The sequence below is a fragment of the Anolis carolinensis genome, chromosome 1 (assembly GCF_035594765.1).
Source record: "Anolis carolinensis isolate JA03-04 chromosome 1, rAnoCar3.1.pri, whole genome shotgun sequence".
NCBI classification, from domain to species: domain Eukaryota; kingdom Metazoa; phylum Chordata; class Lepidosauria; order Squamata; family Dactyloidae; genus Anolis; species Anolis carolinensis.
In genome coordinates, this window is record NC_085841.1 from 307,470,077 (window position 1) to 307,483,462 (window position 13,386).

General features: G+C 46.2%; 1 protein-coding gene across 1 annotated transcript in view; it reads left to right on the forward strand.

The window, feature by feature from the left end:
• Window positions 1-7,634: 7,634 nt before the first annotated feature.
• Window positions 7,635-13,386, forward strand: part of plekhd1 (pleckstrin homology and coiled-coil domain containing D1) — a 46,880-nt gene continuing 41,128 nt past the window's right edge. The window contains exon 1 of the mRNA XM_003225656.4: window positions 7,635-8,726. Coding sequence (XP_003225704.1) covers window positions 8,578-8,726 — 149 coding nt within the window. The 5' untranslated portion in view covers window positions 7,635-8,577. The remainder of the gene's footprint in view (window positions 8,727-13,386) is intronic.

The following is a 13,386-nucleotide window of genomic DNA, read 5'->3' on the forward strand; positions in this document are numbered from 1 at the left end:
AAAGAATTGAAAAAATTACATTGAGAATGAAAATGCCTGGTTATGTAATCCATGTAAAAGTAGACTTCACATTACTGCGCTTTTCCACCACTATGAGAAAGTTTAATCCTAAGTGCTTGTGCAAACTATTTATGGAGCCTATAATAGATGGCAGCAATTTGCCTAAATTAGCGTTTAATACTTCTCCAACCTGATTTTGAGAGGTAATATATTGGGTTGTGTCTTAGAGGCATCTGCTTTCTCATTCTAAGATAAATAAGGTTGTATCCATCTTTGCTGAACTCTTGGCCAGCAGTCAATATTAATTTCTCTGGACTTTCCCCTCAATGACAGTGAAAGAGGGAATAGCCTCAAATTAATTGATAAATTAATTGCCTCTGCACTAGAAACAAGGAACAGACTAGCTCCCAATGTTCAAAAGAGGTTTTATGAGAGCTCAGGAGTTTGCAACAGAAGAGGAAGAATGGTTGCTCATGCTTCCTTTGACTCACTGGAAATATGGATACTATTGCATTTATTTCTATATTGTTTAGGAATGAAAATTACATGCATGTAGAAACAGTCAAGGAAATGAAGGTCCATGCACATTTAAGTTGTCATTGGATTTCTAAGCTCTTTTGTAAAACAATGTTTGAAATATTCTGAGATGTAGAAAACATCTCCATGTGGCTCTCAGCCGACAAATGTGTTCATGGTTCCCACAATAGCAAAATCAGACACAAACAAGTTGAGACTGCCTTTTTACTCTCAATAAGCTATAAAGGATTTAATGATTTTTTGCATCATTAACAGTAAGCATAAAGGAGGTGCCTGTTATTCAACTTAAACAGTGATCCATCAGTTTGATTGAAGGAGCCAGCATTTTAATGTGAGTAAAACCAAAGATGACTCCCCAGTGGCAAACCATTGAGCAGCTTCAGACAGTCCTCACCATATCACTGCAGACAACAGTTACTAAAATACAAAATGTCTTCTTTCCTGTGCTTCTCTCATTCTGAATGATGTGGAATTCCTAGTAGCTTTTACTGGGTAAATTAATTTCCTCTGGAGGAGACCACAGTGGAGTTGTAATATTTTTATAGTAACTGGTTGCTTTCATGCTTAAAAGTGAAGTGTGGGCCCAGAAATCAATGAGCAGTGTGAAGAGAGACTGAGAGCATGAATGCACTGCAGTATAAGAGTAAGCAACCCTGTGCTCTATGCATGTTTTGCACTACCACCCCTATCAAGTCTGGTCAGCATGATCAATGGTCAGGTTCTATAAGAGGTATACAGTCAGCTGGGATTCAGGACCCCCTGAAAATGGGAAAAAATGCATTTTTAACCAAAGAACTTCTGGGAACTCTGGGAATTTCTAGCTCTTCCAGCATAACTCTGGTCAACTTCCATTGGAAGATGAACAGATTTACATTGGAGGACCTAGAAACTCCTAGAGGGATGGTTTCTCTAAATTCCTAGGTCCTCCATCATGACTGGAATAAGCTAACCATAGAGTCACACTGGAGTGCCTAGAGATTCTTAGAACATTTTAAATGAAATCTGCAAAGTTAACATTGCAAATGTGAAGGGACAATTGTAATTTGAAACAACTGAGGATTGAAGCAAGGCACCAGATGGCTTTACCCTGCACCTCCCATACCAGCTTCCAAACTTTTTCCTTCACATTTATAAACTTGTCCCAGGTTTTAGCACAGCAGGTTAAACCGCCAGCTGTAGAAAATCTTGCCGATTGAAAGGTCAGCAGTTCAAGCCTGGGTTGGGGTAAGCTCCCACCATCAGCCCAGCTTCTGCTCACCTAGCAGATAGAAAACAGCAATTGTGAGTAGATAAATAGGTACCGTTTAGCGGGGAGGTAATAAAAGACACCCATAAGAATATGCCTTCAATTCTATTGGGAAGACGTTTACAAACAACAAAAAGCTCCACGACACGAAAGATGGAGCGACAGCACCACCTCATGACTGGAGGCGAGCACAGCCTCCAGATGCTAAAGATGGAAAAAGATGAGAAACGCCTATATTCCTCTGTTTATATATTGTCTGTCCTTGTTAACTGCATAACGTCATTGAATGTTTGCCGTATATATGTTTTGTAATCTAACTTGAGATCCCTCGGGGAGATAGAGGAAAATATAAAGTAAATTATTTTAGAGAGCTGGTTTTGCAGAAATGAAACTTGCAGAAAGTCATGGTGGAAATGCAGTGCTTTTGGATTATAGTTGGGATCTCACATTTTTTTTAAAAAAAAATTGACAGTGCTTAATTTTTTTAAAAAAAAAAATACAATTGCACTGTTCTAGAATCCTTGTTTTCTCTATTTTACCTCTTGTGTCCTCCCAGCAACTGTGGAAACCCACACAAAATGTTTATTTGACCCAGTGATCACACAATACATTTGCGAACAAGGCAAGGCCATACTGACCCTGTCTTCAAAGTCACAGTAATCATGTCAACCTTATCTAAAGATTTCCATTCTGCTTGGAAAATACCAACTGGGAACCATGCCTACTTTCTGGGCACATGAGCACCCTCCCTCTTCTCACTGAGTGTTTGTGTGTTTAAAACATGCCTACTTCTGCCAGGTAGTAGTGATTTAGCTAGGACTGCAGTTAAGAGGATCCGTGCCTGGCGAGCGTATGCTAAACCAGATCAGCCAGGACAGAGAAACCATGTCACCAGGTTGAAAATAAGCTACAGAGGTTTAATACAATTTGGCCCAAAGGATTGCAAGTCGGAGTAAGATGCTTCAAAATGTACAAACATAAACATACAGGGAAATAGAAGACATCTTATACAGTTCTGACAGCTATTCAGACTTCCTGCTCCCTCCCCTGATTGGCTAGAAGAGAGGCTGGCTAGGATCTGTGCTGAGATTGGCTGGGAGAGAGAATGGCAGCTGGGGATTGGTCAGAGTAAAGGACCCATCAGCTGCAGAGACGCCTCCTGGAGGGCACAGTCCGGAGGAAACACATGGTAAAGATATGTTGATGAGCTTTTGATTAGCTCAAATGTCCAGTCCCATGCCAAACAAAGATATGGATCTTAGGAAACAAAAATGCAAGACTCAAGAGACAAAAGTGCTGATCTTGGGTAGTCAAGGGCTTGGCTGTCTATAAAAATCTTAACAAATGCACATATTCTAACTTTCCATTTCCATGAAGGAGCAGCAAGCTCTGTTTCATGTGAACTGTACAAACATTTTGGGCTTATCTGACTAACAAAGGAAATCACCTATCTTTGCATACACAAAACGAATCCGATGATTTTTCTTCGTGTACTCTGTGAATGCACACTAATGGAGAAGCTGCGCCTGCGCAGGTTCCGACGGAAACTCTTCCAAGCTGAAGTTCAAATTTTGGCGGTAACCACGCCCCCCTTCCCAAGGGGCATATAAGGCAGCCCCAGGCGCCCGCTCTCCAGTTCCTTTTTTTCCGCCGCAAGGTTCACTTCGGACTCTTCGCATGTCTACTACTCGTTTCAAGCGTTGCACGCAGTGTGCTGCTAAAATTCCTGACTCGGACGGCCACGCCAAGTGCCTCTTCTGTCTTGGCGAGGCTCATGTGGTCAGTACCTGCCGTTTCTGCCTAGCTCTCACGGCTCAGGCCAGAAAGAACAGAGCCGCTAGGCTTAGAGCGGCACTTTACGAAAAATCTCTCGCGCCAGAACCGACTCCGTCGACGTCGGGTACGTCGTCGTCTTCAGCCCTAAGAGCTATGTCGGCGCCACCAGCTAAGCCTCCGTCAGCTAAAGCCTCCTCGGTCTCGTCCAGGGCGTCCAAGACCTCCAGGGCCGCTAAGCCGGTCAAGCCACCGTGTACCGTGACGACGGCTACCGTATCGACCCGCTCCGGAAAGGTGGGGCCTTCCTCGACGTCGAGCTCTTTGGCTTCGGTGACCTCGATCCGCTCTCGTATCGGCTCCCCTCCGTCCTCCTCTGCTATCAAAATAGCCTTTAAAAGGGCCCACGAGGAGTCTCGTCGAGCGCAATCTGACTCAGCTGTGGTTCCTCCCACACCTGGCAAGTCCTTGAGGGTTGCTTCCAAGCAACCGCCGGCAAAGAAACGGCTGACTCAGCGCTCCTCTTCCTCGGCCTCCTCAAGGAGAGACCAGCCATCTTCCTCGGCAACTTCCTCGAGAAGATCCTCTCCAATTGTGCCAGCACAGAGGCCTAGAGATGTTTCCCAATCTCCATTGCACCCCCTGTCCGACGGGGAGCTGCAGGACTCACCCCACCACTCTACCCAAACGGTGGTCAGGGTGCCGCTACCGGAGCCCCTTGCGCCGCCTCACTCGTCGCGCCAACAGCTCTTCCCTCCCACCTCGACACCGGAACGTGGCAGGCAAACGGCTCGCCTAGCTCGAGCAGCTCAGGCCTCAGCCTCCAAGGATCCTCGGCTCCCGACCCTCTCTTCCCGCGAGGCCATGCCTCCTCCCGAGACTGTGCTTTCTTCTCCCCCTCAGTCCCCCCAAGGGGCTGAGGAGGAAGATGTTGATGTTGACCGCCCAGACTCTGTCCTCTCGGCCTCGGTGGTCTCTCTCGGTCTCGACCTCTCTCCTCCCCACGATGCGTATGAGGCGGACCCGCCTTCTCCTACTGACAATATTCGTGCTTTCTCTGATCAAATGGTCAGAATGGCCGACGCCCTGGGTTTGGAGATCAAGCAGACTTCCAAAGCGGTGTCTGATCCAGTTTTCAAAAGGGTGCAGGCCCAAGCTCCGCCGGCCACGCTACTCCCTTTTCTGCCTTATCTGTTGGACGTTATCCAGGCCTCCTGGAAAACCCCTTCCTCCATTCCTCCGACCTCGAAGAGGATCGAGACTTGGTACCGTACCGACGATGATACCTTGGAGTGGCTCAAACACCACCCCGACCCCAACTCCCTGGTCGTTAAGGCCTCTCAATCCTCAGGTCGTCAGTCGAACACTCCGGCCGACAGAGAAGGGAAGCGCTTCGACGCCGTGGGTCGAAAACTTTACTCCGGAGCCCTTTTGCTTTGCCGCATGGCAAACTATGGAGCCTGCATGGGTGCCTACCAGCAGATTATCTGGGAGAAGGCACAGCCCTTCTTCGCTAAGATGTCGGACGAAGACCGCTCCGTCCTCACTACCCTCCAACAGGAAGCAGACTCGCTTGCTCACCACCAAATACAAATGGCGAAACATACAGGTGATACTGCGGGCAAGATGATTGCCCACGCGATATCCATCCGCCGCCACGCCTGGCTGAGGTCTTCGGGTCTCTCTTCATCTTCCAGACAGGTCATTGAAGACCTTCCCTTTGACGTGCTCGGACTATTTAACTCCGGTACCGATGACAAACTCAAGTCTAATCATGACTTTAAAATTCTTGCGTCTAAATGTGGCGACCAACCGCAACCTCAGCGCACCCGCTGGTTCCCGCACCGCTCCCGCCGCTTCCCGCCGCAATCTTTCAGACACCACTCTTTCAGGCGGCCCTCGGGCTCGAATAATCAGACCCATCACCAACCTCGTCGGGGACCTCATCCGCAAAAGCAACGCGGTCGAACCACCCCCGCTCCTCCGCAGGCTAACCGGCGTACCTGACGCCAACCCCTGCCAAAGCTCCTCGCCCGCTACCGATGCAGAGCCCACGCTGCCTCAACCCTCCGGCGCCTTTGCAGACCGCCTAGCCCCCTTCTTCAATCAATGGGAGTCTATTACTTCAGATGCATGGGTTCTTCGCATTGTCCAAGACGGCTACGCCTTAGAGTTCACGGACCTCCCACCTACAGGTCGCATTCTCCACTCAACTCCTTCCCCAGAGATTCTGGCCGAAGTCGAGGCATTACTGGCCAAAGGCGCCATTCGTCCCTCCCCTCCCCAACTGGACCCTTTAAGTTTCTTCTCCAGATACTTTACAGTCCCGAAGAGAGGAGGCGGGCTACGCCCCATTCTGGACCTAAGGGCCCTCAATATATTCATTCGCCCTTCCAAATTCAGGATGGTCTCTATTGCCTCTATCCTCCCGATGCTGCAGCGGGGAGACTACTTTGCCTCCATAGACTTACGAGACGCCTACTTCCACGTGGCGATACGGGAGGCGCACAGACGGTTCCTCTGTTTCAAAGTTCTCGACCAAACCTACCAATTTACCGTTTTACCCTTCGGCCTCGTTACGGCCCCGAGGGTCTTTACCAAGGTCGTCGCCGCCGTAGCGGCCCACCTCAGGCTACATGGCATCACGGTCTTTCCTTATCTGGACGACTGGCTTCTCGTCGGGCCCGATCCGGTTCTTCTCGAAAACCACGTTTCCTTCACGCTGCGTCTTCTAAAATCTCTCGGCCTCCAACTCAACTCCGAGAAGTCAAATCTCTCCCCATCAACCCGAATCCGGTTCATCGGGGCCCTCTTCGACTCCGTCACAGAGACTGTTTCACTTCCGTTCGACAGATTCCTAGCTCTCCGCCACCACATCGCCCTTTGTCGATCTGCCCGGAGGGTCAGAGCCCGTGCCATCCAAGTTCTTCTGGGCCACATGGCCTCCACGGTTCTCACGACCCCGTTTGCCAGGCTACGCCTTCGGGTCCTACAAAGGTGGTTTATAGACACTTTCAAGCCGTCCTACCACCACAACTCCAGATACCTGTCGGTACCGTCGTTCGTCCGCCAGTCCCTCTCATGGTGGACGTCTCACCAAAACGTGTGCAAGGGCCTCCCATTTCATCCAGCCCCGCCGTCGCTAACCATAACCACGGACTCCTCCACCTACGCTTGGGGAGCCCACATGAGCGGTCTAACGGTTCAAGACCTTTGGTCCCCTTCCGAGAGGGCCAACCACATAAACTTTCTCGAGCTTCTCGCCATTCTCAAAGCCCTGAAAGCATTCTCCCGCCTCATCCGTCACAAATCCATCCTCATTCAATCGGACAACCTCGTAGCAGTATTCTACATCAACAAACAGGGCGGTACGGGTTCGAGGAAATTGATGCTCCTCTCCTCCCGTCTCTGGGTTTGGTGCATAGCCCACGACGTACAGGTCTCTGCAATCCACCTGCCGGGCGCCCAAAACGACCTAGCAGATGGGAGAGCGTTTATATGCACTATACGCAATTGAGTGTTTTTTTCTATCATGTTTATTGAAAATTTCTATGTTATGTTTTCCTCTTCTACTATGCTCATGTTTGCATTGCACTGGTCCTTTCGGACAATTGATTGCACTGGTCTCTTGGGACTGTTATCTCATTATGTCCTAATAAATATGTGTTTGGACATTCACTAAATTGTCGAGTTTGCCTTGTCCCACCATCCGGGACCTTAGCGTGTCAGTCTCCATTAGTGTGCATTCACAGAGTACACGAAGAAAAAGGACAGGTTGCTCACCTGTAACCATGTTTCTTCGAGTGTACTCTGTGAATTCACACAAACCCGCCCTTCCTTCCCCTCTGGCAAACCTCTCCCTTTCTCGTTGCCTTGGCGGCGTAGGAACTGGAGAGCGGGCGCCTGGGGCTGCCTTATATGCCCCTTGGGAAGGGGGGCGTGGTTACCGCCAAAATTTGCACTTCAGCTTGGAAGAGTTTCCGTCGGAACCTGCGCAGGCGCAGCTTCTCCATTAGTGTGAATTCACAGAGTACACTCGAAGAAACATGGTTACAGGTGAGCAACCTGTCCTTATTTGGCTTGGGGAATACTCAGAGCAATTTGCCCAACCTTTTATATTCCCAGGAGATCATCTGAACAGTGTTAAAGAGGGATGGCTGTTTCTAAATTACATTTTGATACATTTCTAAGAAGCTATTTATATGTATTTCATATATAAGAACTAGATACCATACACAGTTTAAAGATACTAGTTACACAAAATAATGAAACAGATACAATTAATTAAAGGGTTTAATATGATATAGTTTATGGGGCTATAGCTGCTGCTAGGTTGATTCTTGATCTTCTGAAGCCATGAACTTGTGCAGTTCCAGACCCTGGAAAAGCCTTTTTTAATAAAAAAGGAAAAAACATATATTTGTTTGTGAGCCTTTGATGAACTATAAATCCTTTTTGGGGAGTAACCATGGCTCAATAACAAGGTTATCTTTTGAGATGTGAAATGGCTGCTTATTTCTTACCTGACATTATAGTGAGGGTGAAATATTATGGTGTATTATTTGGCGCTGGCTGTCACTGTATTACTGGGTTGTCAGTATAATGCATTAAGTCTCCAACCTCTTATGGAATAAAACCAGGTGCATGCTCACTTTAAGCACATACCTACTTCTGCTGTACTGTGTGAGTGCTCATAGTGACGTACAAACTTTTGCATTTGGCCTGCTCTGATTTGAACACCCTCATTCTATCTGATGAAAGAAACTCTCTTCGGAGCTGATTTGGGAGGCTCTTTTCTTTCAATGCATCAGATGCTGATGTGTAATGAGAAAGCCTCTGCATCGGAGATATGAAGATTGACTGAACACTGAGCCTACCAGTTATTGATTCAAAGCATAGCCTCAGTCTCTCTCCCTTTCCCTCCCTGGAGCGGCTGCATCTTTCTGGTTCATTGCATTTAATCCGATTCCCTGTGCTGCGTGGAATACAGAGAATTAGATCCCCAAATCCGTCTCCCAGCAATGTTCACTTCAAAATCTAACTCTGTCTCTCCTTCTCCCTCAATGGACCCTGCCGATTCAGATGCCTTGGATATCAGCACCAAAGTACAGCTCTATGGTGTGCTCTGGAAGAGACCTTTCGGAAGGCCTTCGGCCAAATGGTCCAAGAGGTAAGCTGGATAGTTTATTTGTTAAGAGCTGTAATTTGTTTTTAAAAAAGGTTGGGGAGGGGGAACCAGGGGGGAAACAGGGTGTGTTGGCAGGGAGGCACCTCTGAGGGCGTCTCAGGCTAGTCCCTGTGGCTGCAGACGGGTCCTAGAGAGCTCAGGACGTTGCAAAGGCAGCGTTCAGCAGGGTGTGTCTAAGGCATGAGTGGGCAAAATGTAGCCCTCCAGATGTTGCTGGATTGCAACTCAATTTGCCCTAGCCAGCAGAGGAGCACACTTTAACCATATTGCTCTAAGATTTTTTTATAATGGTAATAATCAGGTGGCGCATTGTGAAATCAGTAGGCTGGCAAAGTCTTGATCTAAATACAGATAAGTATAGGTTAAATAGCACCCATAAAACACAGTAATAAGATAAGACCACAGCACATCCAGGTAAAAAAAGGGCAAGCTCTGGGTAGGGGTGTGTATAAATGTAGTTAGCTCATTTGTTTGTTTTCTTTCTCTTTGAGTTACATTTAAACCCCATCTTTCCTCCAGCTTACCAAAACCGCCATGCATCTCTTTTCTCTTCCCCACTTTACCCTTTCAACAGTCTTATGTTTAGGCTGCAAAAGTGCGACTGGCGCAGTTAATTCCAGGGAGAATAAAAAGACTGAGAATAAGGTACAGGCAGTCTCCAAGTTACAAATATGATAGGTTCTGTAGGTTTGTTCTTGAGTTGAATTTGTATGTAAGACGGAACAGGTACATTTTTTAAGTGTTAGGTAAAGGTAAAGGGTTTTTTTCCTGACTTTAAGTCTTGTCATGTCCTACTTTGGGGGTTGGTGCTCATCTCCATTCTAAGCTGAAGAACTGGCGTTGTCCGTAGACACCTCCAAGGTCATGTGGCTGGCATGGAGTGCCATTAAGTGTAACTCCAGTCAAATATATATATATTAGAGTCTCACTTATCCAACATTCTGGATTATCCAATGCATTTTTGTAGTCAATGTTTTCAAAACATCGTGATATTTTTTGTGCTAAATTTGTAAATACAGTAATTACTACATAGTAGGCTTGCTCAAATAATTCGTTTTCCCCGTTAACCGTTATTAATTCGTTATTTTCGTTTGTTTTGAAGCAATTTTGAAGCATTGGTTGTCCACACATCTGGATATCGCGGTTTCGAATCGCGAGAGGCCGTTTTTCGTTATGTCGTCGTTTTTTTCGTTAGGAAAAAACAGCTTTTGCAAATCACCCAAACTCCCACCATTCAGGCCCTTTCCTTTTGCCCCTCAGCAAAAGGGGCGTCACGGGCTCAGCCAATGGGAGGGGGCGAGGGGGAAGGAGGCCGAGGAGGAGGAGGAAGACGGAGGGGGGAAATGGCCGCCGCCGCCGCCGCCTCGCCTCAGCTCAGGCCTGGTGTCTCTCTGTGAGGCGGGAAGGCGGCGGATGGGAGAGAGAGACAGAGAGGGGCCCGGCGGTGAGGTTTTGACATCTGTGCGAAGCTAGGCAAGTGGGGTTTATATATCTGTGGAAGGTCCCGGGTGGGAGAAAGAACTCTTGTCTGTGGGAGGCAAGTGTGAATGTTGCAATTGGTCACCTTGATTAGCATTGAATAGCCTTGCAGCTTCAAAGCCTGGCTGCTTCCTACCTGGGGGAATCCTTTGTTGGGAGGTATTAGCTGGCCCTGATTGTTTCCTGTCTGGAATTCCCATTTTCTGGGTGTTGTTCTTTTACTGTCCTGATTTTAGCTTTTCTGTAGCTAAAAATGCATATAAAATTGATTCTATAGGGAGGATAAATGATTGGATTTCAACTCCTACAGCTTAGCTTTCTCTGCCAATAATGGTACCATATCAAACTAAACCTCCCAAGATTCTGTAGCAGTGAGCCATCTTGGATATTGTAAGGGATTTATTATTATTATTATTATTATTAGACCTTGCTCCCAGGAAGGTGCCTTCGCTGTGGCTCCCAACTTATCTATCTACCTTTCCACATATTCTCCACATTGTGTGTATGTGTATGTATATTATATATACATGAGCCCCGATGGCAAAGTGTGTTAAAGCACTGAGCTGCTGAACTTGCAGACCGAAAGGTCCCAGGTTCAAATCCCGGGAGCAGAGTGAGTGCCCGCTGTTAGCTCCAGCTTCTGCCAACCTAGCAGCTTGAAAACATGCCAATGTGAGTAGATCAATAGGTACCGCTCTGGCGGGAAGGTAATGGCACTCCATGTAGTCATGCCGGCCACATGACCTTGGAGGTGTCTATGGACAACACTGGCTCTTGGGCTTAGAAATGGAGATGAGCACCAACCCCCAGAGTCAGACATGACTGAACTTAACGTCAAGGGATACCTTTACCTTTACCTATACACACACACACACAAACACACACACACACACATTATGCAGGGACTATATACACAGTATATATCACACACACACCAATTTAACAAAGTTTCAGCCACAAAAACAAAGTTTCTGAAGTAGAACAATGACTTTCACAGTAAAGACAACCCAATTTAACAGGAAATAAGACTTTCAAACCAGGAACAGATTTCTGCAATTATTAAAAAATGGTTTATTATAAAAGCTATGAAAATTCGCCAAAAATCAGAGGATAAGGGAAACGTTCCAAATTTTGGTGAGCTATCAGTGTTAAATGTGTTCTACCACTGTACCAAGTTGGAAGAAGATCACTCAAAAAATGAGGGTGGGAGAGTCCTGTAAAGTCCTCTCCCTCTGTGGTGTTTTTGGGAATTGCGCATGCGCGTCCGCCATTAACGAATTAATTTAGAAAATAACGAATTTTCGTTAATTTCGAATTTTTTGGGGGGCCAAATTCGGAAATACCATCAGAAACGAAAAGCTGCCCCCCTCTAGTTTTGAAACGAGTTTAGAATCAAATTTTTCGTGGATCGATCAAGCCTACTACATAGCATTACTGCTCATTGAACTACGTTTTCTGCCAAATTTGTTGTATAACATGATGTTTTGGTGCTTAATTTGTAAAATCATAACCTAATTTGATGTTTAATAGGCGTTTCCTTAATTCCTTCTTATTATCCAACATATTCACTTATCCAACGTTCTGCCGGCCCGTTTATGTTGGATAAGTGAGACTCTACTGTATATATATATATGTGTGTGTGTGTGTGTGTGTGTGTGTTTTAGCATTGGATAGTATAGGGAAAAATTAACACCCTTTTGACATTTGTTTTGTTATCTGTGTCCCTGTTCAGAAGATTTCACCTCACTTTCTGTCCCTGTGATAATTGGATTTTGAAAAATTTGGCTTGTTGTGGAAACAAGGATTAGTGATAAAGCTTCAGTGGAGATACCTTTCAGGAATGGATTTCCCTTCTCAGGGGTAAATTTCTCTCATTTCCTGTTGTCTCATCCCCAATCTTAAACCTGAGTTGTTTGTATTCTGATATTTTTAACTCAGAGACTGCCTGTATAGGATTACAAATTCCAGCAGGCCTAGCAAGTTTAGCCAATGGTGATGGATGGTGGGAGCCACAGATTTATAACACTGCATAATTCCTATCCCTGGACTAGAAGTTAGAGCACCCAAGTGCCCCTCCAACACTCTGCCCACTGCATTATATTGCCTTTAGTGCCATATAGTTCTAATAGGTTGCAAGGCATAGCTAAGCCACAAACTCCCAAGAACTTAAGTATTCATTTTTATATGCTTTTGGTTATGAGATGGGTGAAACTAATTCCAAAAATGGTGGGGTTTTTTTTGAGATTCCTGTCTGACCTCTGGATGTGCTGGACTACAAGGATCACAATCTCCAACTTCTGTCTGTGGCTGTTGGGAATTACAGCCCAGCACATCTGGAGAGAAGGGGTTCTTCCCTTACTATGAATTGATCTCCACAGCAGGCAGCATGGGGCCATCCAGATGTTACTACAGCCCCCAGTAGACTTAGCCAATGTAGGCAGTGTAAGGGAGGATGGGAGCTGCAGTCCAACAATATTTATGGCACTTCAATTTGCTGTCAGAGCTCATTTTAGAAAGGGTCAGGGCCAGTGCTTGAAAAATCTGACCATTTGCCGAGTAAGTGAAATAGGAAGGAAATCTTGAAGTTCTAATTCTCATGCATCTAGTACAAACAACTGAAGCCCTCCATATAAATGCAAGCTGCTCTGCTGGGAGAAAAGGGGGACAGTTAAAGCTTTTAGCTGGTGATCTACTTAGAAGCAGGGTATGAGGAATATCAATGGGAAAAAACTGTGTGAAGGGTGGTGGGAGGAGGCATGCCACGTGGCTGTTTTCATTCTCCTCTAACCCTTCACACATGTTTGCCTGTGGTTTCAGAGCTGCCTAAGTGAACTTTCCGTGACAGTGCGGAAACAAAGAGGGGAATTTTTGCTCACTAGCAGAGGATAACATTTTAGCCACTTCTGAAGCAAGAGTTGTTTGAAAATACTACAAACAGGTTGCTGTCTTGGAAGCTACAATACTTTGTAGAACTAAATTGACCTTAACGTTGAATAAATTGAGATGTGCAGATCAGAAGTGTCATTGGGATAAACTGCAATACCAATGGCAGCTGGCGGCTTCCATATCCGTGGGGTGGGAAATCCATCCTGGATTATACTTTGGACTTTAAAGGAGCTATCCAAGGTGCCAAAGCTATTTTGGGGCAAGGCTCACCATCTTG